The 23740-nt window shown below is 47.4% G+C and overlaps 1 protein-coding gene across 5 annotated transcripts in view; it reads right to left on the reverse strand.

The window, feature by feature from the left end:
• ZFAT (zinc finger and AT-hook domain containing) overlaps positions 1-23740 on the reverse strand; it is a gene marked incomplete at both ends in the record, with an annotated part of 174332 nt that overhangs the window by 17333 nt on the left and 133259 nt on the right. For 2 of the 5 annotated variants that reach the window (XM_079722448.1, XM_079722452.1), the window contains 3 exons: positions 11248-11378; positions 14173-14299; positions 20687-20805. In XM_079722448.1, the coding sequence (XP_079578574.1) occupies positions 11248-11378; positions 14173-14299; positions 20687-20805 (377 nt within the window). The remainder of the gene's footprint in view (positions 1-11247; positions 11379-14172; positions 14300-20686; positions 20806-23740) is intronic. The other 3 variants (XM_079722451.1, XM_079722450.1, XM_079722449.1) reach the window with 2 other exon arrangements.

Below are 23740 nucleotides of genomic sequence, written 5' to 3' on the forward strand. Positions count from 1 at the left end.
CAGCCCCAGCCCACCCAGCTCGGCTTCCCGAGTCTGATGCCCCAGCGGTGCTTCTGAACACTCGTGAGGCCTTTATAACGTGCCAGGCCCTGAGCTAAGTGCTACAGACCTCCTCCAACTTGCCAGGGAGAGAAGGCGGGTGGGCAAACCAGCTAACTACGATACGGCTGGTGGCAGAGTCTCTGAGGACTGACTGCTGCCCACCCCTCATTCTCCCCACGACCTAGACAGACGGGAGGCGAGCTTCGGCCCCCTGCCCAGGGCCAGCCCCTCTGTAAACATCCCCTTCCTACTTCCCGACTGGGGAGGGAGGGCCACAACCGGACCGGGTGGTCCGGCCCAGAGTCTCAGATCCAGGCCACTGTCCATGACAGGCCCACAGTGGGGCTCCCTCTCTGAGCCTCTGCTTTTCCGTGGAAGGGGCAGAGAGGTCTTCTCGCGCTGGACGGCCACACCTCCACCCGCTTCTCTGGTTACTCAGGCGGGTGGACTTGGGGCTCCTGGAGAAGCAGGAAGCCCCCTGAGGCCTCCGGGCCGCAGGTGCACCAGAGCGGCCAGGGCGGGTACCGCAGGCACGTGGCTGTTAACAACGGGGCGCTTCTCTGCCCACGCGGTCCGTGACCATGTTCGCTTTCTATCACCACCTATAAAACTACCATAAAGGCAGTGGCTCAAGACACAAATCCTCCAGCTTCTAATCGCGCTGACGCCTGTCCCCAGGTGAGGCAATGCCCTGCCTTCGAGGGCTCAGGGCACTGGATCAGGCCCCCCTGGCCCATCCCCCGGCTCACCTCCACTGTGCCATCTCACAACACAGGGCGGTTCCGGAGGACGGGCCCGACAGGACCTGAGAGGGCCGAGCCCTGGACCAGGAGTCAGCCCCGCCGAGCGGAGGCAGGAGCGCCCGGGCCACGGGATGCGGAGGCCTGCAGGTGGGCACAGAGCAGCCCAGTGGGCCGGTGCAGCCAGAGCGAGGAGATGCCGCGGGCGGCCGGCTGCTGCGGGGCCGGGAGGCCAGGGCGAGGTCCTGTCCCAGCTTACCGGACACTTTCAAGTTACTGGAGCGTTTTCAGGGAGGGATGCCGGGATCTGATTTACATTTGGAAAAGATCGCTCTGTCTGAAAACTACATCTTAGAGCAGCAGGATAGACGGTAGGAGCCAGGTGAAGAGCAAGGTCTGTGACCAGGGAGGAAGGCTGACAGCTCACAGCAGAGCCCCGGGGGACGACGGTGCGGTGCGATGCAGAGTTTGATTCAGCAGGTCTGAGGGGGAGCCAGACGTTCTGCATTTCTAACCAGCCCCCTGTGCTGATGCTGCCCACCCGGGGACCGCGTTTTCCATAGTCAGGGCTTGCTGGAGGCGGCAGCCTGGGGCCAGAGGGGTGATTTAAGGTGCGTAGTGAAGGGAGCGCCCACAGCAGGGAGAACACTTGCTGATGGATCAGATGTGGGGCTGAGGGAAGCCGAGGAGGGAAGACAGACCCCCAGCAGCTGGAGTGGAGCGCGTGCATTTACTAGATGGGGAAACTGGATGGAGGGGGCCGGGGGAAGAGGTGTGGAGTCCACACGGCAGGACACTGAGAGTCCTGCTTAGGGGAACGCCTCTGGCTAGCATGGAGCCCACGGCCCCAGGGGGAGAGAAGCGCAAGAGCCAGCCTGCAGCAGCACTGCCCTGGGCCGAACCCAAGGAAGGCTGGGCCAGAGCCCTTCGGACGGTGACTACAGTTCTGGCTTCTCCTACCAGGGCCATCACAGCCCTGCCTTTGCCCCCAACCTCAAGCAGACTGAGCGATGTCAGCCAGCAAGGGGAAGCTGCAGAGAGAGGAGGGAGCAAATAGAACCCACCTGCCCTGGCCAGGGACGTGGACCAGGAAATGGGCACCCGAGCAAAGGGTAACAAGCACAGCAGTATGAAAACTCAAGCAAAGTGGGATTCTGCAAACTGCACCAACCGAGCTGCAGCTTCTTGGGGCGTAATGGGAAAATTGGGTCATAGAAAAAGGGAAAGAGAAGCAAAGTTCAATAACTGAGATCTTCAGGTCAGCTAAAGATGTTCTATATGAAAGAGTGTCAGAATGGGATAGGGAAAAAGCCTTTATTCTCTATTTTTTCAGACAAGTTCCCATATGGCCACAGATATATCATGGAACGTACCTTCACTTTTAAAATTTCACAAAGAACTGGAATTTTCAGTCACTGCTATGGAATAAAGGGGCTCAGCAAGTCATAAAAGAGTTATGAAAGGAAGTAGTTTTGAGTATCAGCCGTCAGAAATCACATCAGAAACAGAAGTCTCTGAAGGAAGTTTTATTTAAGACAAAGAAAAAGAAAAGACTCAAATGGCTAAGGGAGAATTAAAGAAGGCTCACAAAGGACAAGAGCTGGCATTAAGTGACAGGGGAGAGTAACCCATCGCCAAGGCCCTGAGTGAACTGTCTCGATCTATATGCTGAAGGTCACCACTCGGCAACTGCAGGACAAACGCTCTATAAGGAATGTGAAGTATGCAAATATTTGAAGAGGCTACCTGTGTGTGTAATTACAAGTCTGATACAATTAAGGCCGGCAGGGCCCCAGGATCAAATAAATTGCACAGCAAAGTTCTTTAGGCAGGAGCCAAACCTCACTAATCAAAATACGCAGTTGAAAACGGGTTCTCACAGGAAGGGTAGGATAAGAGGGAAAAACAGAGAAAGGAGTCAGTGAGACTTCCATATTTATATAGCGATCAAAAGGACTGGGAATTAAAAGGTAAAAGATGTCTATCTGGATTGCAGGCATCTCTACCACTAACAGAGAATCCAGAATTAGATCATCTGAGGGTCAGGAAGCACGGGGGACGCCTATACCCTCAGCCCTGCAATATGCATCAGATTTGATCACCTACAAAAGACTTGTGGCTCCCCTGCTTGGGCCTTCCAAAGGCATGAATCCATCATGACTAATTACACCACGGAGCCAGTGAGTGTGAAGTGGGCGTGCCATTCCCATCACATGCTGAGGACGGATAGAAAACACTAGCAGTTACGTCCAGAGGACAGAAGCTGCAGTTACTATCCTTTCTTTTAACATTATAGATGTATCCTTAATCTTCTGGGAAAGAATCCTTAGATGAACCACAACGATGGCAAAGCCACCGTAATGGGAAAGTGGAATAAATAAACGAGACAACTGAAGATGCTGGGGTTTCGTTATGAGGAAAAGAAGAAAAATCAGCGATTATAATGTCACAGTTATGTGTCACTGCCACACTCACAGGCAAGTGATCTGAAGACAAATGAGGTTCTGAGCGAGAGAGGTGAGCAGAGGGAAAAGAATGGGTGGCTCTTCTGTAGCCTCCTGCCTTCCGTAAAGTCAGCGGGAGGTCTGTTTACAGTAGGAGTCCAACAGAGCCTCTGCAGGAACAAGAAAAAGACATCCCCGTTAACTCACCGATTACTGGAGCTTAAAGGGATAACAGAACAGGGAGGCTTCACCCGATCCTGGCTGTGGGCAGGACAAGCGGGGAGGATCTCAACTCAGTCCCACTTTACAGCAATGCGGGCGGCCAATATCTCCTATGATCTTCAAAGGACTACAAGAGTATCCGGCTCGGACGTGATTCTTCTGTCAGGTCTTTCGCTGTGTAGTTAAATGCTCAAATTCATGGAATGGAGTGATTGTTTTTAAATAGGAATGAAAATAGATTTTGCACCTCACACGAATCACGTTCCAGATCCCCCTCCCCATGCTTTGGCCACAAATCTTATGAGATGTTCAACATCCACCCCCAGAGGGGCAGGAGGCCCATCCCGGGCTCCCCTTCCGGGTGGATCACAGGAGCGAGGCCCACCCCCTAAGCCAGAGGCTGCACGTGAGAGGTCCCCTCTGCAGAGCGGCTTCTCCCAACCAGATGCTCCTGTACAGACGGACAGTGTGAAAGAGTTTCCAGGGACCACATTACTCAGGGCCTTCAGTGAAAAACAGGACAGGCTGGACCCGAGTTTCCTTGCAAACGGGCAACTGAGGTACGTGGTCAGCCACAGGAGTGGGTTGCATTTCCTCGCAAAAATAATGAATTGCAAATAACAAACAGCAATTCCAGTGCTGGCTGCCAACCGATATACGTCTTCCAGTGAGACCTGCTACCGAAAGTGCCTCTCAGACTGGCACTGTGTGCTCAGCCTGTCAGGGAGGCTGGCGAGTTCCTCTCCTCCAGGCTGGCATGTCCTGACCTCACCCTCCAGTGGCAGCCAACACAGGGGCCCTGCCTGAAGGTGACAAAGGGTGCAGGGAAGCACCCAGGAGAGGTTGGGTTGCTTTTGACAAAGCTAGAACTTCTGCTTTGGGGTTTGTTTTTTTGTTTATTTTTTTAACCAGAAGTTAAAGCAAGTGGGAAGAAAGGTTGGGATGTTGAACAAGTCGATGGCGGCGTAATTCTGGGCCTGCCAGGCTGAGGGTCTACCTTGGGGGAGTGGGCGGGGTGCCTGCAGCTCTGGGCGGTCTTAAATGCACCTTCCTGGTGTTCCGTGCCACTGGGGCACTGGCTGGCAGCTTGGAAGCATCCGGCACCTCAGGGGCAAACAAAAGCAGGAGAGTGGCAATCCCAGGAGACGCCGCAGAGAAGCAGGACCGGGAACAGAGACGCAGGCCTGCCGACGGAGAGTCGCACTCATCACAGTCGCTACTGAACGCCTTACCCCACGGGAGGAGGACCACTAAGAATGACCTGGTTGCTCTTGAACTGGGGGTGAAAGTGGAGTGTTGGTGCTCAGTGGAGGCCCCCTGGGGGTTGCCTCTCCTCAGCCGCGACTCTTTCAAGGACCTGCAAGGTGGCGCTCATTCCTGAACCGCGAACGGATATGTCAACTGCAACTAGAAATAAGGATATACCAAGGTGTACGTGCTCCCCAGAAACTACTGCATTGCCCCGAAATCTGTGACTCAAAATCGTCTCTATGACAACTGAGTATCTCAGTAAACAACAACCTGGATTAACAATAACCCTCCATTGACAAAGAGTACATGCTCTGAAATGTACTACATGAACGTGTGTGATGGCTAATTTTAATGGGCCAAGGGGTGCCCACATACTTGGTCAAACATTACTCTGGATGTTTCTGTGAGGGTGTTTCTGGATGAGATTAACATTTAAATGAACAGACTGAGTAAAGGAGACTGTCCTTCCTGGTGTGGGTGGGCCTTATCCGATCAGTCGAAGGCCAGAATAGAGCAAACGAGCTGACTCTCCCTTGAATAAGAGGGAATTCCTCCTGCCCGATTGCTTTTGAGCTGGACATTGGTTTTTTCTTTTTTTCCTGCTGTTTGATTCTAACGGAAGCATCAGCTCTTCCTGCATCTCAAGCCTGCTGGCTTTCAGACTGCAATTTACACCATCACACCATCAGTTCTCCTAGTTCTCAGGCCTTCAGACTCAAAGTAGAACCTGCACCATCGGCTCTTGGGCCTCTAACTTGCTGAATGCAGATCTTGGGACTTGTTGGCTGTCAACCTCCAGAATCAGTGAGCCAGTTCCTTATTTTATACACACACACACACACACACACACACCATTGGTTCTGTCTCTCTGGATGACACTAACACAGTGTGTTTTCTCACGGGGTCTCAGCAGGGTAGGAAGCATAACTGAGCCACAGAGAAGCAGGCTTGACACAGCGTGAGCTCCTGAACAGCCTCCTCTGGACTAAAACTGAAACGAGTGGGCCCTTCTACGCAGGGGACACCCTAGCCTGTTCACACATGGCATACAGACTGAAAGGCTATCGTGTTTTTTAAAAGCAACGCGGATGAATGAATGACCCGAACCACTTCACTTGCTTCACTTGCTCAGGGATCTTCTCCCAGATAGGCCACTCCACACTCCCAGAGGGTGACACTCCACAGTGCACCCAGCTCCGCCATCTACTGTATAGGGGTACCCTCAGCAACAATAAATAGCACTCAAGTTTAACTCAAAAAGACGCTGGATCATCATAACGGTAACCTGTTGAATCATCCTGACCTTCTTAAAAGGAAGATGCTGTGTGATTATAAGGTCTCCTTATTATTCACAGACAAACACCCTGAGTGCAGCTGCTGGCCTGCTGGGCCCAGACCCCGGACACCACGGCCAGCGTCAGCCGTGGTCTCGGAGAGCTACAAGCTGCTCTGCTGAGTGCCAACTGGCAGGACTGCTCAGTGCAGACTCACTGCTTGGAAGAACCTGGAGACTGTGATTTGTTAAAAATGCCAACAAGGCCTTCAGGAGGGCCGCAAAGGTCAGGAAGCCCATACGGGAAGGACGTCGGGCTTGGAGAAGCAACAGGAAGACGTGGGCTACTTGGACTCACCCTTTCTCCACTGGCCTTTGAGCCGGAGGGAGAGACCAGGCTGAGGCGCTTCCTGGACCAGGACTCCTCTCAGCCCTTTGCGCCCCCAAGGTGACGACGGGGGGTGTCATTTAACCTAAGTGGTGCCTCATCGCCCCCTCCCCCGCTTCCAGCAGCATCGACCACCAGCTGCTGCTCCCACCTCTGCTGGAGCCCTGCCCCACCCAACTCCCAGCTACCTTGCAGGACTCTATTTGGGCGCACACCAGCACATCCACGGAGGCCGCCCTGCCCAGCACCTGCTGTCACCCCAGACCCAGGGTCAAGCTGGGCCACCCCCCAGCACCCCACAGTGCTCTTGGCCAACCTCCCGGAAGCATTCGTTACTCTCAGTTGGAACTTCCTGCTTAAGGTCTACACTCTCCAGACCTCTGGACCAGTTCTGCTCAGTTTTTTCCATCTCACCTCTAACATACTATGTTACTTACTTATTTATTATATGTCTGGAGGTTAGCTAGCTCCCTAAACTAGCATGTAAGCTCCTCAACCACACCATTCATCTGCTCTGTTCACTGCAATATCCCAAGCACCGAGAACAGCAACCTGGCGGGTGGAAGCAGCTCAGGGGCTGTGTGCTGGATGAAAAAAATAAAGCATTTCCCTCACTAGACTGTTTGCCTTTTGAGATCGGGGACCGTCTTAACCCTGTAACCCGGAGTGGCAGGCAGAATAATGCCCCCACCCCAAAGAGTGCGTGTCCTAACCTCCGGAACCTGAGAACGGTTCCTTACGTGGACATTAGCCCATGCGATTGAGTCGATGACCTGGAGATGGGAGAAGATCCTGGATTATCCAGGTGGGTCCAAGGTAGGCACAAGCGTCCTTAAAGGAGGGAGGAGGTTGGTCAGACTTGGAGAGGGCTGTGTGACGACAGAGGCAGAGGTCAGAGCGACGGGTGTGGGACGAGCCGGGCCTGCCTTTGCTGGCTTTGGAGATGGAAGAAGGGAACCACAGTGAAGGAATGCTGGGTGGCCCCTGGGCCGGAAAGAGCAAGACAGGGATTCCTCCCAGAAGGAAGGCAGCTGTCGACGCCTTGAGGTTAGCCCAGTGAAGCCCATTTCAGACTTCTGACCTCCAGAACTGGAAGATCATCAATTTGTGTGGTTTTAAGCCACTGAGCTTGTGGTGATTTGCTGCAGCCGCGATAGGAAACGGACGCCCCCAAGGACTGAACACACAGCGGTTGCGCAGTGAATGTCTGCTAAACGGACATCGGGAATTTCCAGTAAAATGTCACTTTCAGTCTCTAAAATAAATTTCAACCCACAAGGACGGCAGAGAGTGATTTAAGCCATGAGCCAACGGTGATGGTGGTTGTTATTTTCACTGGTCTTTCTTTTCCTTTAAATAACTAATTTTGACTCAGAGATGCTTGTGATAATATTTCCCCTCTGCTGGTATGTCTTACATTCAACCTACTTAGGCAGCTTTATTAATCAAATATAAGTCTCCTCCTCATAAAACCCTAAAGCAAAAAATTTTTTAAAGAAAAAGAAAAAAAGAAACCAATTTATCTAATGAAAACTGGTCTTAACAAACACGGAAGTAGCTGCATTCAAAGTTGTCACGTGACTTCTCAGGCCAGGCTGGTGAGGCACATGCGAGGTTTCTTCTTTCTGAACATTTCCAAATGCTCCATCCCCATGAATCTATTTTTAGTGCTGACACATGGGGAAACAGAGAAGTGATGGGAAATCATTGAGGACTCATTTCTGTGTCCAACTGAAAATTTAAATGGTCTGAATTATGGGCCAAATCCTTCCCATGTCTCACTAAAAACGAAGAAGAAAACAACCTAAGAAACACCCTCATCTCTTAGCTTTCCAATCCCCTCAGCCTACCTACCAGGTTTGTTAGTATTTTCATCCCAGTAAATGAGAACCCCTAAAGACTGGAGATTAATAAATAACTTTCAGTTACCACTGATAAACTTTGATATGTGAGATTCTTTTCAATTTACATTAATATATCATGAAAAAATTATAAACAGAGCATATAACTAATTTTTTATATGGGAAAGAAATCTTGAAATTTTTAAACATCCAGAATGAATTCACATACAACCCAGAATTTATTTTTGGCCCTTTGGAAGAGATATAGATAAATAGATAGATAGATAGATAGATAGATAGAAAATAGGAAACTTTTAAAAGATCTCAAAATATGCTATCCAATAGTAATTTAAAATCATTTTTTCTACAATATATAGTACATACTTTATGACAATGTATTCTTGCTATTTCTTCTACAGGATATAACTGGAGAATCAAAACATAAAGCCCACAGCATACTCCATCCTACTTAATAAACATTTACTGAGCAACTACGATGTGTGAGACCTTGAGCTGGAGAAAGACGAAGTCCCCAACATCAAGGGCTCCCCACAGGGTGAAGGGAGAACATTACTGCTTCCCAGCAGGTGCACCAGGGTCCACATTTGAGTGGCTTAAGGACACTCGATAAACATATATAATTTCTCTACTGAAAAATCCTAAACCACAGTTTAATTAAAAGAAAAAAAGTTGAAACGGATTCATTTCTCTAATAAAAACAGCTACATTTAAACTGAAATAAGACAACTGAATCCAGAGGGCATTCCTTCACCCAGGAGAGCCTGACACAATGCAACCCCTTTGCCATCCGAGTGGGCGTCTGACGTCTCCCGCCCATCAGTCCGTTCATCCAATCTCCCATCCATCATTTACCAACAGCCTCGGTGCGCCAGGTGCCAACCAGGTGGACAGGAGAACGGCTAGGACACACGTCCTCAGGAACATTTCCAAAGGCAGTTACTCAAGTCTGTGTTAAACAGTGACACGCCTCTCAGCCCTGTGTTTCCAATAAACCACGAGACTGAAGGGTGCCACTGCTTTCTGCCACTGCAAACACTTTATACCTGTTGACACTGGCTGCGCCAGAGGCTCACCTGCCTTATCCCTTGTCATGCTGTCACTCTAACGCCTCAGAGCACATCTAAGCTGCACCCTTCCCCCGCAACTTTGTGTATCACCGCATCGCCTGAGACATGCAATAAATCATGTCTCTAAGTAACAGCAAATCAATCCACTTCCTAGAAGGAAGAGGCAAGTCACAATCAGTGGCGCCTCCCTGCAATTCTCTAAGGGATTTGGCGTGTACGAAACATCCAAAGTTCTCCTATACCCTTCCTGAAGTGCCGGGTCTAGCTCAGGACTCCCCACGCCGTGATGCGAACGAGGAGCTTCAGAAGAGATGTACAAGACAATCTGAAGATCGCAGTCTAATAAATACAAAGAAAAGCTGCAAGAGTGTCTGGCCTAGAGGTGTATGAGTCTGTTCCCAAACAATGCAGAACACCAGGCCCCTGCAGCCTGAAACATCAAACTCCTACTGTCCTGTCTGACATCTGTCCAGGGTCTCGTTGACAAAGCATCCTAATGGAGGAGGGTTTCCAGACCACGCGGCCCAAACGTTCATCTAGAGGCACCAAGTCTTGTCTCTGGATGCAGAAATCCAGAGGTGACCCAGCATGTACTAATTCCCCCAGGAACTGTTCAGCCTGAATTTCATGCTTTGTGCTGTGGCCTGGGCACACCTGGGGGGACGGTCATGGAGACGGCCCTGGGAAGTCCACCGAGTCATCAAAGGCAGGCCGCGGGGGACATGTCACTCAGGGATGCGAGCGCCGAATGAAGAGATTATTTGTTACTTGCCGAGAAAAACTTACCTCTTCTGCGGTTAACTGCTTCACGCTTCCTTCTTGTTTTTTGTTTTCAGATTCGGAACCAAGTGTACAGCAGAACTTGCATCATTCTAGTAACACCCACCTCTCCCAGGTCTGTGAGCAGATGTCAGACAGCTGCCCCAGCAGCCCCTTATTAAACAGCCCCCGACACCCCGGCTCCTCGGCCCACGCCCCTCCCCCTTTCTCGTTTTACTTTTCTCCACTGCTCCCGTTCACCACTTGACATCCTTTCTGTCTTACTTATCTTTTTCCCAGGAGGGCAACCACTTCGATGGCAAACATCGGTTCTCTCCTGGAGCCCCAGCAACGAGAACGCTGCAGGCACTGAACTACACGCTTCCTGAGGGAACCACTGAAGACGGATAACCATGTAGAACTCTGTGCTCTGCGATTCAACCTTCTCCGTGCACGTGACCTTTGATGCTAAACCACACAGCCTGGGTCTGCCCTGGTTCTGATGTGCTTCCCGTCGTTTTTGCTTTTTTAAGTATTTGTGTAAGCCAGCTCACATCTTGTGTACAGTGAAGCAGCAGAGAGTAGAGAGAGAGATAGAGACAGATACAAAGGACGATCTGATTGTCACACACGCCGCATCCTAACAGACGGTAAAGTCTCCACTGAGGTCAGAAGGAGAGGAAATGAACCAAACAGGGTGACAATTAACTACAGTAACCTTTATTCAGACACTGGCCATCTTCTTCCTATCAGTTTAGTTCAGTCATCCTGCGCTGATTCCGTCTGGTGATGTTTAACACTTGAGGCCAGTCCCTCCTGGCCTCCCTGGCTGTCCCCCCAGTGGCCCTGCTTCACAGACTCCGGCCTTAGGGACCGAGGCTGCTGACCACAGATGCGTCCAAATGCATCCGTATCACGCTCCTTTCACTCTGGGATGCCTTTCATTGAAAGGAAATGAATCAAGTTTCCAGAACTTTTTGAAATATACTACACCTTTCCCCTACAACACAGCCTCACATATGGCGCTACCGCAGATACAATCCCATGATAATAAGAAGAAACCGCATGAGACTAGACCGATTTCATTCCAAATTCCACCTTAGACAGGTTAAAGCCCTGAAAACCTAAGGGGGCGGTGGGGAGAGAGGGTGTGTGTCAGCGCAAGGAAACAGTATTTAACGGGGAGGGCAAGGTCCCACCTGCTTCACGACAGTCACCGTCCCGGGCGCCATAGCGACCACCGAGGCAACGGCAGTGGCGTCGTGGGTCTCGGTGCCCAGCTCGATGATCTGCTGGAGGATGTTTACAGCCGTGGGGTCAAGTCGGTCACCTAGCCAGGAAGAAGCAAACAGGGGACCGGTAAGGCCGTGGGCAGTGAAGGTCACTGAATGCAAAAGCAGCCCTTAGCAGAGACCATTCTTGCGCAGCGCCTTCTCCAGGGATGCACGCGTTCTCATAAGTGCTCATTTTGACCACAGAAATAATGTGCATGGTACTTCACAGCCGACAATGCACTCTCCATAAGAACATCTCAGAACTCCAAACAACCTGTGAGGAGATGACATTGTGCCACTATTATCCCCACTTTATAGATTACTCACCTCACTGCAAAAAAATGGAAGAGGATTGTCTTAGGCCCTTGGGTCAGTTACGTCACAAAGCCAGGGCTCAAGCCCAGATGTTCTGAATCCAAACTTGTTGATACGGGACTGCCTCTCAAAACAGAAACTCCTGAGAAGCACCAGCTATGACGTCAAACCACAGAGCTGGTTCTCCCTGAGCACAGGCATGGGAGGTGGGCAGTGAGCGTGTGCCAGATAAATGACGCAGGAGACGGGCAGGGCACCCAAGGGTGCTCAGTTATCAAACCAGTGGGCTGTAGAATTCTAAATTAACGTAAGCCGAGGATTCTCTTTTAATCATCTCAAAAGACTGTAATCCGTATCATCAGGGCAGCTACTGAGTGTGCCCTTTCACTCAGCTCTCGCCATCTGCTTGGCCATCTGTGAGTCTCTGGAACACAGCACTCTGACCCTGACCATCACTTCACTAAGAGGGAAATTACTACCTGATCTCCAGGCTAGCGTAATATTATGAAGTCTCCACCAATGTCTACATACTCCTGGATGACTTTCTGCGAGCCACGTTCCAATGCGAATCAGTAATTGCTGAGGGAAGGGAATTCAACGTGTTCTACACAGAGGGTAGGACGTGGCATACAACTGAGGCAATGACATTAGCACCTGTTCACCATGCACCAGGCTAGCATCCCCTACACACACCTATTCTCTCCTACACACACACTCTCCTTCGGCAGGGGGGCGGGTTTCAACTCTGCCTTGCAGCCAACCACTCTAAACATCTAAACGCTAAACAAAACACTGACCTTAAAAAATGTACTGAAATAAGAGTTTAATTCCTCATCCATTTACTCCCTCAATGACCACTTATCAAGTCTGAACTGTCAGCCAGGAACATGGTTCCCAGTGGGATACAACAGGGGTCCCCAACCCCCGGGATCTAATGCCTGATGATCTGAGGTGGAGCTGATGTAACAGTAATCGAAATAAAGTGCATGATAAATGTAATGTGCTTGAATCATCCCGAAAGCATCCTCTCCCCCCGCCCTTGGAAAAACTGTCTTCCACAAAAATGGTCCCTGGTGCCAGAAAGGCTGGGGACAGCTGGGATCCAGACAAAGATCTAACGCTGCCTCCCCGCAACCCCTTCCAGGGCTCACAGGTGACTGAGATGGACCGTAAGCAAATCATACAGCCCCTGGTCAGTTCCATATCAGGGGGGTGACTAGGGAGCTCTGTGGGAAAGTCAGGCGGGCTCCCGGGAGATGACACACCATCTGAATACTGAAGATGAAGACGTGTTCGCCAGAAAAAGTGCTATGCGGGCAGGGGAACAGACCAGGCCCCAGAGGGCACAGGAGCGTGTGGGTGAGAAACACAGCTCACACCAAGAACGGCAGAGTCTGGCCCAGGAGGGCACAGCTCCAAGGTGGCCAGAGATGCAGAGCAGGGAGCCCAGAGCCCAGAGCAGGTGGCCCGAATGCCAAGCTGCCAAGTCTGCAGTGCTTCCTAAGAGCCAGGAGGAGATGCCGAGGGCCTGAAGGAGGGAGGGAGTGAACGCTGGTGGGGGATGAAGATGGACAGGCTGTCCTGGCAGGGCTTGAGCAATCGCTGAAGTCACTGGACATGGGGAAGGAAACACACTGAGACATGGCGTCAGCTCTGGGAACCGCACCAAGAGCCGGCACCTAGACGCCCCATCTGCAGAGCCTGCTTCTCTCCCAGGCTGCAGAGCGGTCTCCCAAATCCCCCGGTGAGCACAGCACCAGCAATGAATCTTCCCCAAAGTGACCGGCCCAAAGGGGTTTTCTGCGCACCCTTCTTACAACCTGGGGCTTAGGGATGTAAGAGCTGGATGAAACGGCAATTTCCTGTCTCCTATCACCAGCTGACTTCACTTAATGCCTCCTCTAATCCCACTTGCTTGACCTCTGTCCCCCCAATACATAGAGGGCTGTGGTACACTATATTAACTCATACTCCTTTCCTGTTTTGAAAAGAGCACCAAGAAAATGTTTTCTAAGCACAATGCCCCAGCTGCCACTAGGGTGGCACAGTGGTCTGTTTTTTCAAATTGATCGAACATTTGGAACTGATGACATTTGACACAAAAATCCTGACTTGGGGCTTTTCAGACGAACTGGGAAGTGGGCAGTCCCAACAAGAAGTCAGGAGACCTCGATTCCAAGACCAGCTCCAACACCCAACCAGTGGATGACCCTCATCCCACCGTTTACAAGGAGGCAATCTTCCGCACCTGTGAAGTGAGGACAGTAGGACCTGCTTCTCCCTGTTCTGAGCGGTGATCATATGTGTGGACATCCGGCAACCCTGTTAGGTGGCACCACCTTGGCCGGGGTCCTGTTCTAGAACACTGAAGGAGAGCTCTACCTCCAAGCCTGATAATGGGACCACTCCAGTGGTCAGAATGCAGTGGAAGGAGATCAACTGGCGGACATAATTCATCCGTAACGTCATTCATTCAGCGTGTCTATCAAAGGCCAGTTCTAAGGTGTCAGAGGAAGGCGGGGGGCATGCTCTCACCACTCTCTGAGGTGTATCTCAGGTCCTGGAGGGCAGCCACCGCTGCCTGTGTGCCCTGGACATCCTCTTCGGCTTCGGTGATATGCAGGTACTGGGTGGAGGGCTCCTCCGGAGTTTCTGTTGCTGGCTAAAAAAAACCACAGTATCATCCATGTGACCTTCTAGAAGATCACCGATTACCCAGAAGTCCCAGGATAATGGATTAAGACAAAACAAATGCACATAAGCAACGCTTTTGCAGCAGCTCATTAAGCAGGCGCCCCTGAGAAATCAGTGCTCCAGTACAAACCTACTTCCCAAAGACAAAACTTCTCTTTGCAAGTGTGGAGACTTTTTAAAACCAGCGTCAGTGGAAAGCTGCCTGCAACACATTCTTGCCGTAGGGAGCGGAGTATGCTGTTCATAACTAGGGATGACACACGCTCAGAGGTTCTCATGTGTGCTCTTCTGCTGTCCCCTCTGCTCTTCCCATGGCCACCAACACTGCCCTTATCTCCCCTGTGCCCGGGCCTCCTGCCGTGAGGCCGAGAGGAAGGCACAGCAGTGGTGACGGTAATCATATAACACTCGGCAAGCTTCGAGCACGGGTCCCGGCAAGCTTCGAGCACGGGTCCCGGCACAGAGCAAGATCTCAGCAAATCTTAGCTACTCATGCTGCTCTGATTTTTATAGGAAGGATATGAGAAATACAACTGACCAGAGAAAATATATCTGTGCAAAATCAGGACCCATGAGAGTAGGAGAAGCTAAAGAGACATTCACAGGTATCTTATACCTAAGGAGAGAAGAGGTGGGATGGAATTTTCACAAGAACTAGATATTGATAATCACCTCCTTCTGGAACTGCAAGGCAGGAAACATGAATGCCACCAATAAAGAACAAAAAGGAGATTTTACATACAATTTATAGGAGCCAAAGTGATCACGCTCTATAAGCACTTATCAGTTACTCACACAGGTTCAGAATAGAATGTGATTATTCTTTTACAGCCAAGTGGTCAAGTTCATTTAGGCATTTCCAGCCTGACATTTAGTAGACACCCAATAAATGTCTGATGAATGCATAAATGAACAAACAGAAGCATATTTCCTTTTAAGTACCATTAAGCAACATAGTGGCCAACACTGATTGGATCCGAGGAATGGCTTAGCCTGTGATGAACGGGATGGGCATGCACTGGCTTCCCCTCTTTGGGGTACTCTTTGTAATAACCATCTGTGGGAAGGACAGTGCTTTACAGGGCATTCCTGGCAGGCTGGCAACAGCCCAGCTGCTGTTAACAGGCAGCTTGTCGTCACACGGGGACCACCCCCTGCCCAGCTTCTTAGCTGCTCTACTGTCTCACTTCTGGAGTCTAGTGCGTGGCTTGGTGTCAACTATTTTTATTGAGTCACAGCTCTGCTGAAGGCGTCAGGATCTGTAAGGAAGCGAGACCTCCAGAGGAGAGCGCCATGACTGCGCTAATGAAAGCGCCAACTGGCCAGGAGAGATGGTGCTCCACAGCAGGAACCGGCATTCCAATGTCTATGTGTAACAGAGAGCAAATCCTTGCAAGTGTGAACTTGAAACACCAGAGGACTGACTGTTTCCCACAGATGAGGATGTGACATTGATGCTGGTGACACCACCACCTCCAATAACCATGGCAGCTGCCATTTACTGTAGGCCTACTGGGGACTAGACAGTAACCCCAGCGTTTTATAGACAGTGCTTTAACATACTCCTTAAATTTTCTTATAGAAAATGTCAAACATACACAAGACAGAGAGGTGAACCTCCACGTACACATCACCCAACCTCAACAACCATCAGCTCATGGCCAGTCCTGTTTTGCCTATCTCCCCATGCACTCCACACAACTGTCCTTTGATTTTGAAGCAAATGTGGATGTCATGTCAATTTATCTATCAATATTTTAGAACGTATCTGTAAAAGGTAAAACTCCTTCCAACCATAACTACAACACCACCGTCACACTCAAAACACTTAACAGTAGTTCCTTAATATCTTCACATATCTAAATGGTGTTCTAATTTCCCCAATTACCTCATTTTTTCACAACTTGTTCTACAAGTCATATTTAAGTAAGTTATTGAAATCCATATATTAGAACTGACTGATAAAAGTCTCATAAGACTTGCATTTATAGGCTCTCCCTCCACTCTTTCTCCCCTGCTTATAGTTTTGTTGGGAAAAGTGGTCGTTTGCCTTCAGAGTTTCCAACAGTCTGGCTTTTGCTGACTGCACCAACATGGAAACATTGAATATGTTCCCTTGTCCACTGTATTTCCTGCAAACTGGAAGTCAGACGCAGAAGCTTAATTAGGTATCAGTTCCCTTTTTGGCAGGAAGGCTCCATGGGTAACATAGTGTATTTCCATCAGGAGACACTCTATGTCTGAGTGTCTCTGTTTTTGCCGCGTTGGCAGGAGACTGATGGTCATCGCTTAGACATGACATCAGTGGAGGGTTGCAAAATGGCAATACTGTAAATCTTCATTTGTTAGCTGGAATACTTCTATAAAAAGAAACGTCTCTCCACAAACATTCGGTTACTCTGAGATATAGTTTACTTAGATGAGGTAGAAAAACTGTTTGATTCTGAGCCTTTATTTACCAAAACAGAGTTTTATTTATCAAAATAGAGTTGATTCCCTAATATCCTACAAAGGTGACTAAGGATTTTTCTCCCAGTGTCATTATAAGCTCATGGATTTAAACACACTTGATGTGCTTCACTTCAGTCTGTAGACACTAACAACAGCCTTGGAGTAACAATATCAACCCTACCACTGACAGTGGAATAACTGAAAACAGTATGTTTTTTTTGCAGTTCTTTTTGCCCTTAGGTTATATCCCACTAGGGAGGAACAATCAAATTTCTATCTTAAAGTCTCTTGAAATAGTCCTTCTCTATGTAGTTCTGCCATCGTTTTGATATATAGTTCAGATACTTTATTTCATTCTATTCTCAATTTTTAGGGTTAGGGCTTGCTTTTTAAAGTGTACTTTTGTTTTTTTTATTACATAAGAAATGTATTTCTTATATTTATATCAGAGTTTCAGAGTCAAGTCTGCACAGTGGGTCTGCTAAGACAAGTTTAGCTTCTCTCCTACCCTCTCCATCTTGTTATCTCCCTGCCTTTTCTACCTATGCTTTCCTCCCTTTTTATAACTTTTATTTTGAAATAATTTTAGATTTACAAAAGAGTTCCAAAAAAAATACAGAGACTTCCCACATACCCTTCATCCCACTTCCCCTAATGCTGACATCTGCTGTAACCATGGTACAATGATCGAACCAAGATATCAACATTGGTACAATATCAGATTCCACTGGCTTTTCCACCGGCTTTTCCTTTTTCTGTTCCAGGATCCAATCCAGGACCCCACAGTGCATTGAGCGGCCACAACTCCGAAGTCTCCTCCAACCTCTGACAGTTCTTCAGACACTCCTGAAGAAAACTGGTCAGGCATATGACCATCCACATCATCATATCGTTTGGATATATCGGATGGTCTCCCATGATTAGGTGGAGGCTGAGGAGTTTTTGAAGAGCACCACGAGGTGGCTGCCCTTCTGACCACATCATATCAGGGGGCACGTGAAGTCACTACGTCTTACTACTGAGGATGCTGACCTTGATCATGTGGTTAAGGTGGTGTCTGCCAGGCGTCTCCACTGTGAAGTTACTACTTTTCCCTCTATAATTAATAATTATTTAGGGGGAGATATTTTGAGGCTACATAAGTACTGTATTTCTCCTTAAACTTCTGTCTACTAATTCTAGCATTCATCAATGGATCTTGCCTGCTGCAATTATTACTGTGGTGTTCTCATGGTGATTTTCTATTTCCCTCATTCTTTCTACATTTATTAATCAGAATTCTTCTGCGGGGAAGAACTGTTCCTTCTTCACCATTTATTCAATCATTTATTTATGTCAGTATGAATGCATAGATATTTATTCTATTCTTTCAGTTTTAGTCCAATACCATCATGATTTACTTTGTTACTCAAATTGTTCTAGCTCTGGGCCATTAGGAACTCTTTGGGTTGTCTCCTGTGTCCTTTTGGCATGCCTCCATCTTATTTTTGTGGAGCACGTTGTTACTTTCTAGTACTGCAAAATGCTCCAGGATCAACTTAGATAATTTCTGCCTCAGCCCTGGAATCAACCACTTTTCAAAGGGACCCTGGTTCCTTTTGTTGGAGAATCCTGAGAAACCAAGATCTGCATTCTAGGTGTGCTCATTACCAGCGGGGTGTCACTGCTTCTAGGCCCTCTAAGCACAAAAAGCTAAGAAATACATGTATGTATACTAACCACGTACACACATATATCTGGAATTATTTCTACATCAATCTATTGATGTACACACACACACACAAAATCTATCTACATATTATATATAACAGTGCTGCAATAAATAGCCTTGTGCAGACATCTTTCCTCATTTTTGTCAGTATAACTTTGGGATAATTTTCTAACGGTGGGATCGTCTAGTTAATGGAAAAAGAAACACATATGTAATTTTAGTAGATACTGCTAAATTCCCCTTCATAAAGGTCACATCGTTTTGCATTCCCACCAGCAATGAATGAGAGTGCATATTTCCCTTCAGCCTCTCCAGCAGAGATGATGTCAAAACTTCTGGATTCTTGCCAGTCTACTAGGTAAGAAATTCTATCTCTGTCAAGTTTTACTCACATTTATTATGTGGGAGGTTGATCGTGCTTTCAGATATTCAAGGTCATTTGCATTTCTTTTTCTATGAACCTTTCTTATCTCTCGTCCACTGGGTTGTCGATCCTTTTCATCAGTATTTCTAGAAGCCTTTTATAATGTAAAGATATTCACCCTTTTTTCTATGATATGACTGAAAATATTTTTTTGTCATTTGCCCCTCTACTTCTTGAGTTCTTTTACATAGTAGTTTTAAAATTTTTTTACATGGTCACTTTTTTTTCAGTCTTTTCCCTAATTGAATCTGGATTTTGAGTTACAGTTAGGAAAGTTCTCCACACTCCCAATTTATAAATGAATTCACTTATGTTTTCTTCTCGTATTTGTAAAATATCTCTTTTTTTTTTTTAAATCTCTGTTCCTTTGCTCTAGGTTCTCTCTATAGATAACTCATTGATTATTGTATATTGATGTTTTAATCTGCTGCTTATTGTGTGTAGTAGATTTTCACTTATTCTTTCAGATTTTCAAAAACATAATCCTGTGTCTACAGAGATACTTTATTTCTTCTCTTCCGATTCTTATGTCTCTATTTACTCTGCCTTTGTCCAACACACCAGCTGAGGCCTCCCACGTGATGCTAAAAACCAGAGCCCCTGGGGCACCCTCATCCTGTTCCCAACTCTAACAAGAAACCCCCTAGTCTAGGATGCCAGCTTTTGGGCTGAAACACATACATTTTGCTTTTCATCTTAAAGATGTATTCATCAAATTCTACTTTATTGACTGTTTTTAATCAATGGATGCTGAATTTTGTCAAATTTTCATAGATGCCTTTTCTGCATCTATGAAGATGATCATTTCATTTTTCTCCCTAGTTCTCTCATTATGATGGGTTACATGGACACATTAACACAGTCCCTCCTACTGGACAACCCTTCCCCTGAATTCTGGAATACTCCTCACATTGTCATGATGTATTATTGTTTTTCATGGGGTATTGGATTTGTTTCAAAGCCCTTATTCTTAACTGGAGTAAGCCCACTGGATACCCTAATGCCCTAGAAAGTTCTCAGGAAGTGGTTCTCAATTGGGAGTGATTTTGACTCCTGGGGCACACTGGCAATGTCTGTGATAGTCTGGTTTTCACAGCTGGGTATGTGAATGGATCCTAGTGGGTAGAGGTCAGTGATACTACGAAACATTCTAAAATGTACAGCACAGCCCTCTACCACAAAGAATTATCTGGGCCATAACTTTAGCAGGACTCAGTTTGAGAAACTCTGCCTAAGGTAAACTGCAATTTGGTGTGACCCCTGGTACTTGAAAAGAGAAACAACTACTGGCTTTTAAAATACAGCTACTGGTTTTTATACAATTCAGTCAGGAAACTGGTTCCAACACCTGAGGGGAAAACAAAGGTGACGGGTAGAAGCACATGCCTCCGGTGGAAGGAGAGGAGGGCCTAGAAGCAGCAAATGGGCCCTGCCCTGCCCTCTGGGTGAGGACTGCCAATATATGCCCTGTGTGCCTTCTGCTTTCAGATGCAACTTCTGAAACTCTGAATTCGTGATAACAGAAGTGAAAATATCGACGAGTCCAACACAGACGTTCACAAACCAGCCTAAACGCAACCCAGAGTAAGAAGTCACATGTATGGCCTGGCTCTCACCCCGTGGTACCCCTCAGATATGAGACAGGGTTTGAAAAGATTTCCAAGTTTCCCAACCAGAAAACCCACTGCTCTGAGGAACAGCACTGGGCTTGCCTGGTTTGTCATCTGCGTTTAGGAAAGTCACAATCGATACCATGCTTTAAAAAGTACCTCCCACTTGGGATCTCCTTCGTTCTCCACCAGCTTCAGGCCATGCTTGTTCTTCAAGTGCCTGTTGAACTCCCATTTGGTGCCATAAACGAAGCTGCACACAGGACACTTCAAACAACCTGAAAGCACAGACACAGGTAAAAAGAAGCATTCACAACACATGAATTCTGCCTTCCATTCAAATGCTTCAGATCTAAGGAATGTATTTTTTTGTCTCCAGTACGTACTTTCAGTCCAAGCTTACCTTAATATTAAACAGAATAGCAAGAGTATGTGTGTTTTTCAGGGCAAAGGTTTAAAACTTAATGCATTTCTTTTCGTTTATTAAATGAGAATTTGCAGTGAACCTGATACACACGTAATATTTTAGGTGCCAGAGAGAACTAAGATGAGTAACATAATTCCCTTGGCCAAGTGGCTGAACAGCTTAAATGATTTTTTCATGTTTTTATTCGAAAATAACAAATAATTTGGAAAGCAAAAAATAACTGAAGGACAATGGGTGCTTTTCTCAATCTCCTTCGTCCTAAAACACTAAGACCCAAGGGCCAGATTCTCAGTCTCCTTCACATCAGAAGCGGAGCCAGTGATATAAATTCCCATATGAATATCCTTCTAAAGGACAAATCAAAAAGCTGGTCACATCCTGAAATGTCACTATTTATTTAATTCATTAAATCTTACACATGTTCCAGGAAGTATCTGGATGCTTTCATTAAGAGAATATAAAACTCTAGGATAAAAAAAGAAAAACCGACACACAAAGTCACACAAAGACTATCTTTCTAAAATTATATCAGAAGCAGCAACTAAATTAGGAGCTGGACAAAAATCACTTATTTATTTGTCTGTTTATATGAAGTAGAGTTGATTTACAATGTCGTGTTAGTTTCAGGTGTACAGCAAAGTGATTTAACAGGTTGTGCTTCCAGAAGCAAACTCTAGCCCCTCAGGAGGCTAACTGTAGTCCCAGCATCAGGCCTCCAAATCTACCAGACATTTAGCAGGCCAGAGTCAGGCTAAGTGCCGGCACCCTCAGGTGTGCACCCTGAGCTGGCCGGGGCAGTGAGATGGGACCACCAGGCACCTAACTGGTCTCCTCGCAGCCACTGTTTGTCTGCTCTACGCCCAGCACGCAAATAAACACTCTTAAAAACTCAAACAGAATCACATCTCACATAGGTGTAAGACCCTCTACTGTCTTCCCATCACACCCAGGATAAAACCCCAGCTCCTTGCTGTGGCCTGTGACCCCAGTGGCCTGGTCCCTGCCTGCCTCTCCAGGCTTGTCCCCTCCCCTCCCCACCCCCCATCCTCGCCTTTCTCTGTCTTTTGCATTCCCCAAGCTCCTTCTCTTCTCAGGACACCTGCTGTTGTTGTCAGTCTGTCTGCTGACCCGGCCCCCTGTCTCTGCCGGACCTGCTGTGCTTCCCTGTGCCCTCCCAGTGTCAGTATTTATTTCTTGCTCACTGGGGCGCTAAGGAGGGAGGGAGAGGAATTCTGTCCTCATGACAAGGTGTCTTAACAAATTATGTAAGAACTAGACAAATCTCATCGTACGCGTCACCTAATCTAAGCATCTCCTAGATGCAGCTGGGATGTGCTAGCTCTCCTGAATCAATTCCATGTCAGTGATTCTCAGAGAGCACCGTTCTGTAACCGGGGCTTCCTGTCTATCACCTGAGGTGGTGGGCAATCCCCCAGAAAGTCATGAGAAGGAACGGAAGCCAACCCAGGTGGCCGACAGCACAGCCCCTTAAACTTTCGGCCTCCCACGCCGGGAGGGCACAGGAGAGCACAGCGGGTCCAACAGAGACAGGGACCAGAGTCAGCGCAAAGACTGGCAACAGACACCAATTCTGAACTTCCAGAACATTCTACAGAAAAGGCAGCTCAAACAGATGCTTGTTTTCTGAAACTCAAGTACACTGCACTCTTTTTTTAAGGCAAAATCAAACGGGCTTGTTCTTTCTTGCCCAGAGGATAATTAAACTTACTTTTTAACCTTCTGTGTTATTGCTTATTAATCATCTAAAATGAAATATTTTCCTACAATCATCTTTTAAAACCCTCCAAGGTACGAGAACCACTACCTTTTCTTTTGGTTAAGCTCACATTGCTTCTATAAAGACTTAATACGAGGCAATGAACACAAGCAAACTACCTAAGGTTAAATTTAGGCTTTAAAATGAAATCGAAGGTTCCTTCTGGGCTATTCTTTAACAGAAACTAATTTAGGGAGACAAACATCCTTATATTATGTTTCAATTAAAATTAATATGAGAATGCCTCCACATTAATTAAAACGTCCACCTTTGCCATGGTGGCTTTAATTAAAGAACAACAAATGGAAATACGTAATCTAGACCGAAGGTGTAACTATGCCAGTTAATTGACATTAAAGCTGAGAAACATTAATTTCCATTTCAATTCATTAAATGCTTAGGCCACACTCAGTAAAGGTCACGGGGAGGCCTGGTGAATTTTCTTGCAGCATTGATAGTAAGTGTGCACCACAAAACCCTAAACATCCCCCCACCGCCCAAGTCGCGAATTCCTCCTGAGGAAAGACAAACCAGGCCAAAGGATAGAATTTCAGGAGCAATTTTAAAATTCCATCATGGAGCCCTTTGTTCTTTTTGGAATGCAGTATATTCTGCAGGAATTTTGAGCATTAAACTATTTGCACTCCTTTGCAGTGGCTGACATTATGGAAAATTCAATTTCATTCTCAATAATATAACTCCCAGAATGGCATGGGACACTGGGTTGGACAGTCAGAAGACCTGAATTTGGCACTTGCTCACGTGACTCAGGACCACTTCCTTAAATTCTCTGGGTCTTGGTTTTCTCTTCTACCAAGGTAAAAATGCTAAAGCTTATATCCTTATAAAAGGCAGCGAAGTCAGCAGAACAATGGCCCCCCAAAGATATTCACATCCTAATCCCTGCAACATGTGACTATGCGACCTCCCATGGCAAAAGAGATCTCAGAGGTAGGATTCACGTAAGGATCTTGAGATGGGGGATTATTCCGGACTATCTGGATGGGCC

Source organism: Hyperoodon ampullatus (genome assembly GCF_949752795.1).
Source record: "Hyperoodon ampullatus genome assembly, chromosome: 17".
Taxonomy (NCBI): domain Eukaryota; kingdom Metazoa; phylum Chordata; class Mammalia; order Artiodactyla; family Ziphiidae; genus Hyperoodon; species Hyperoodon ampullatus.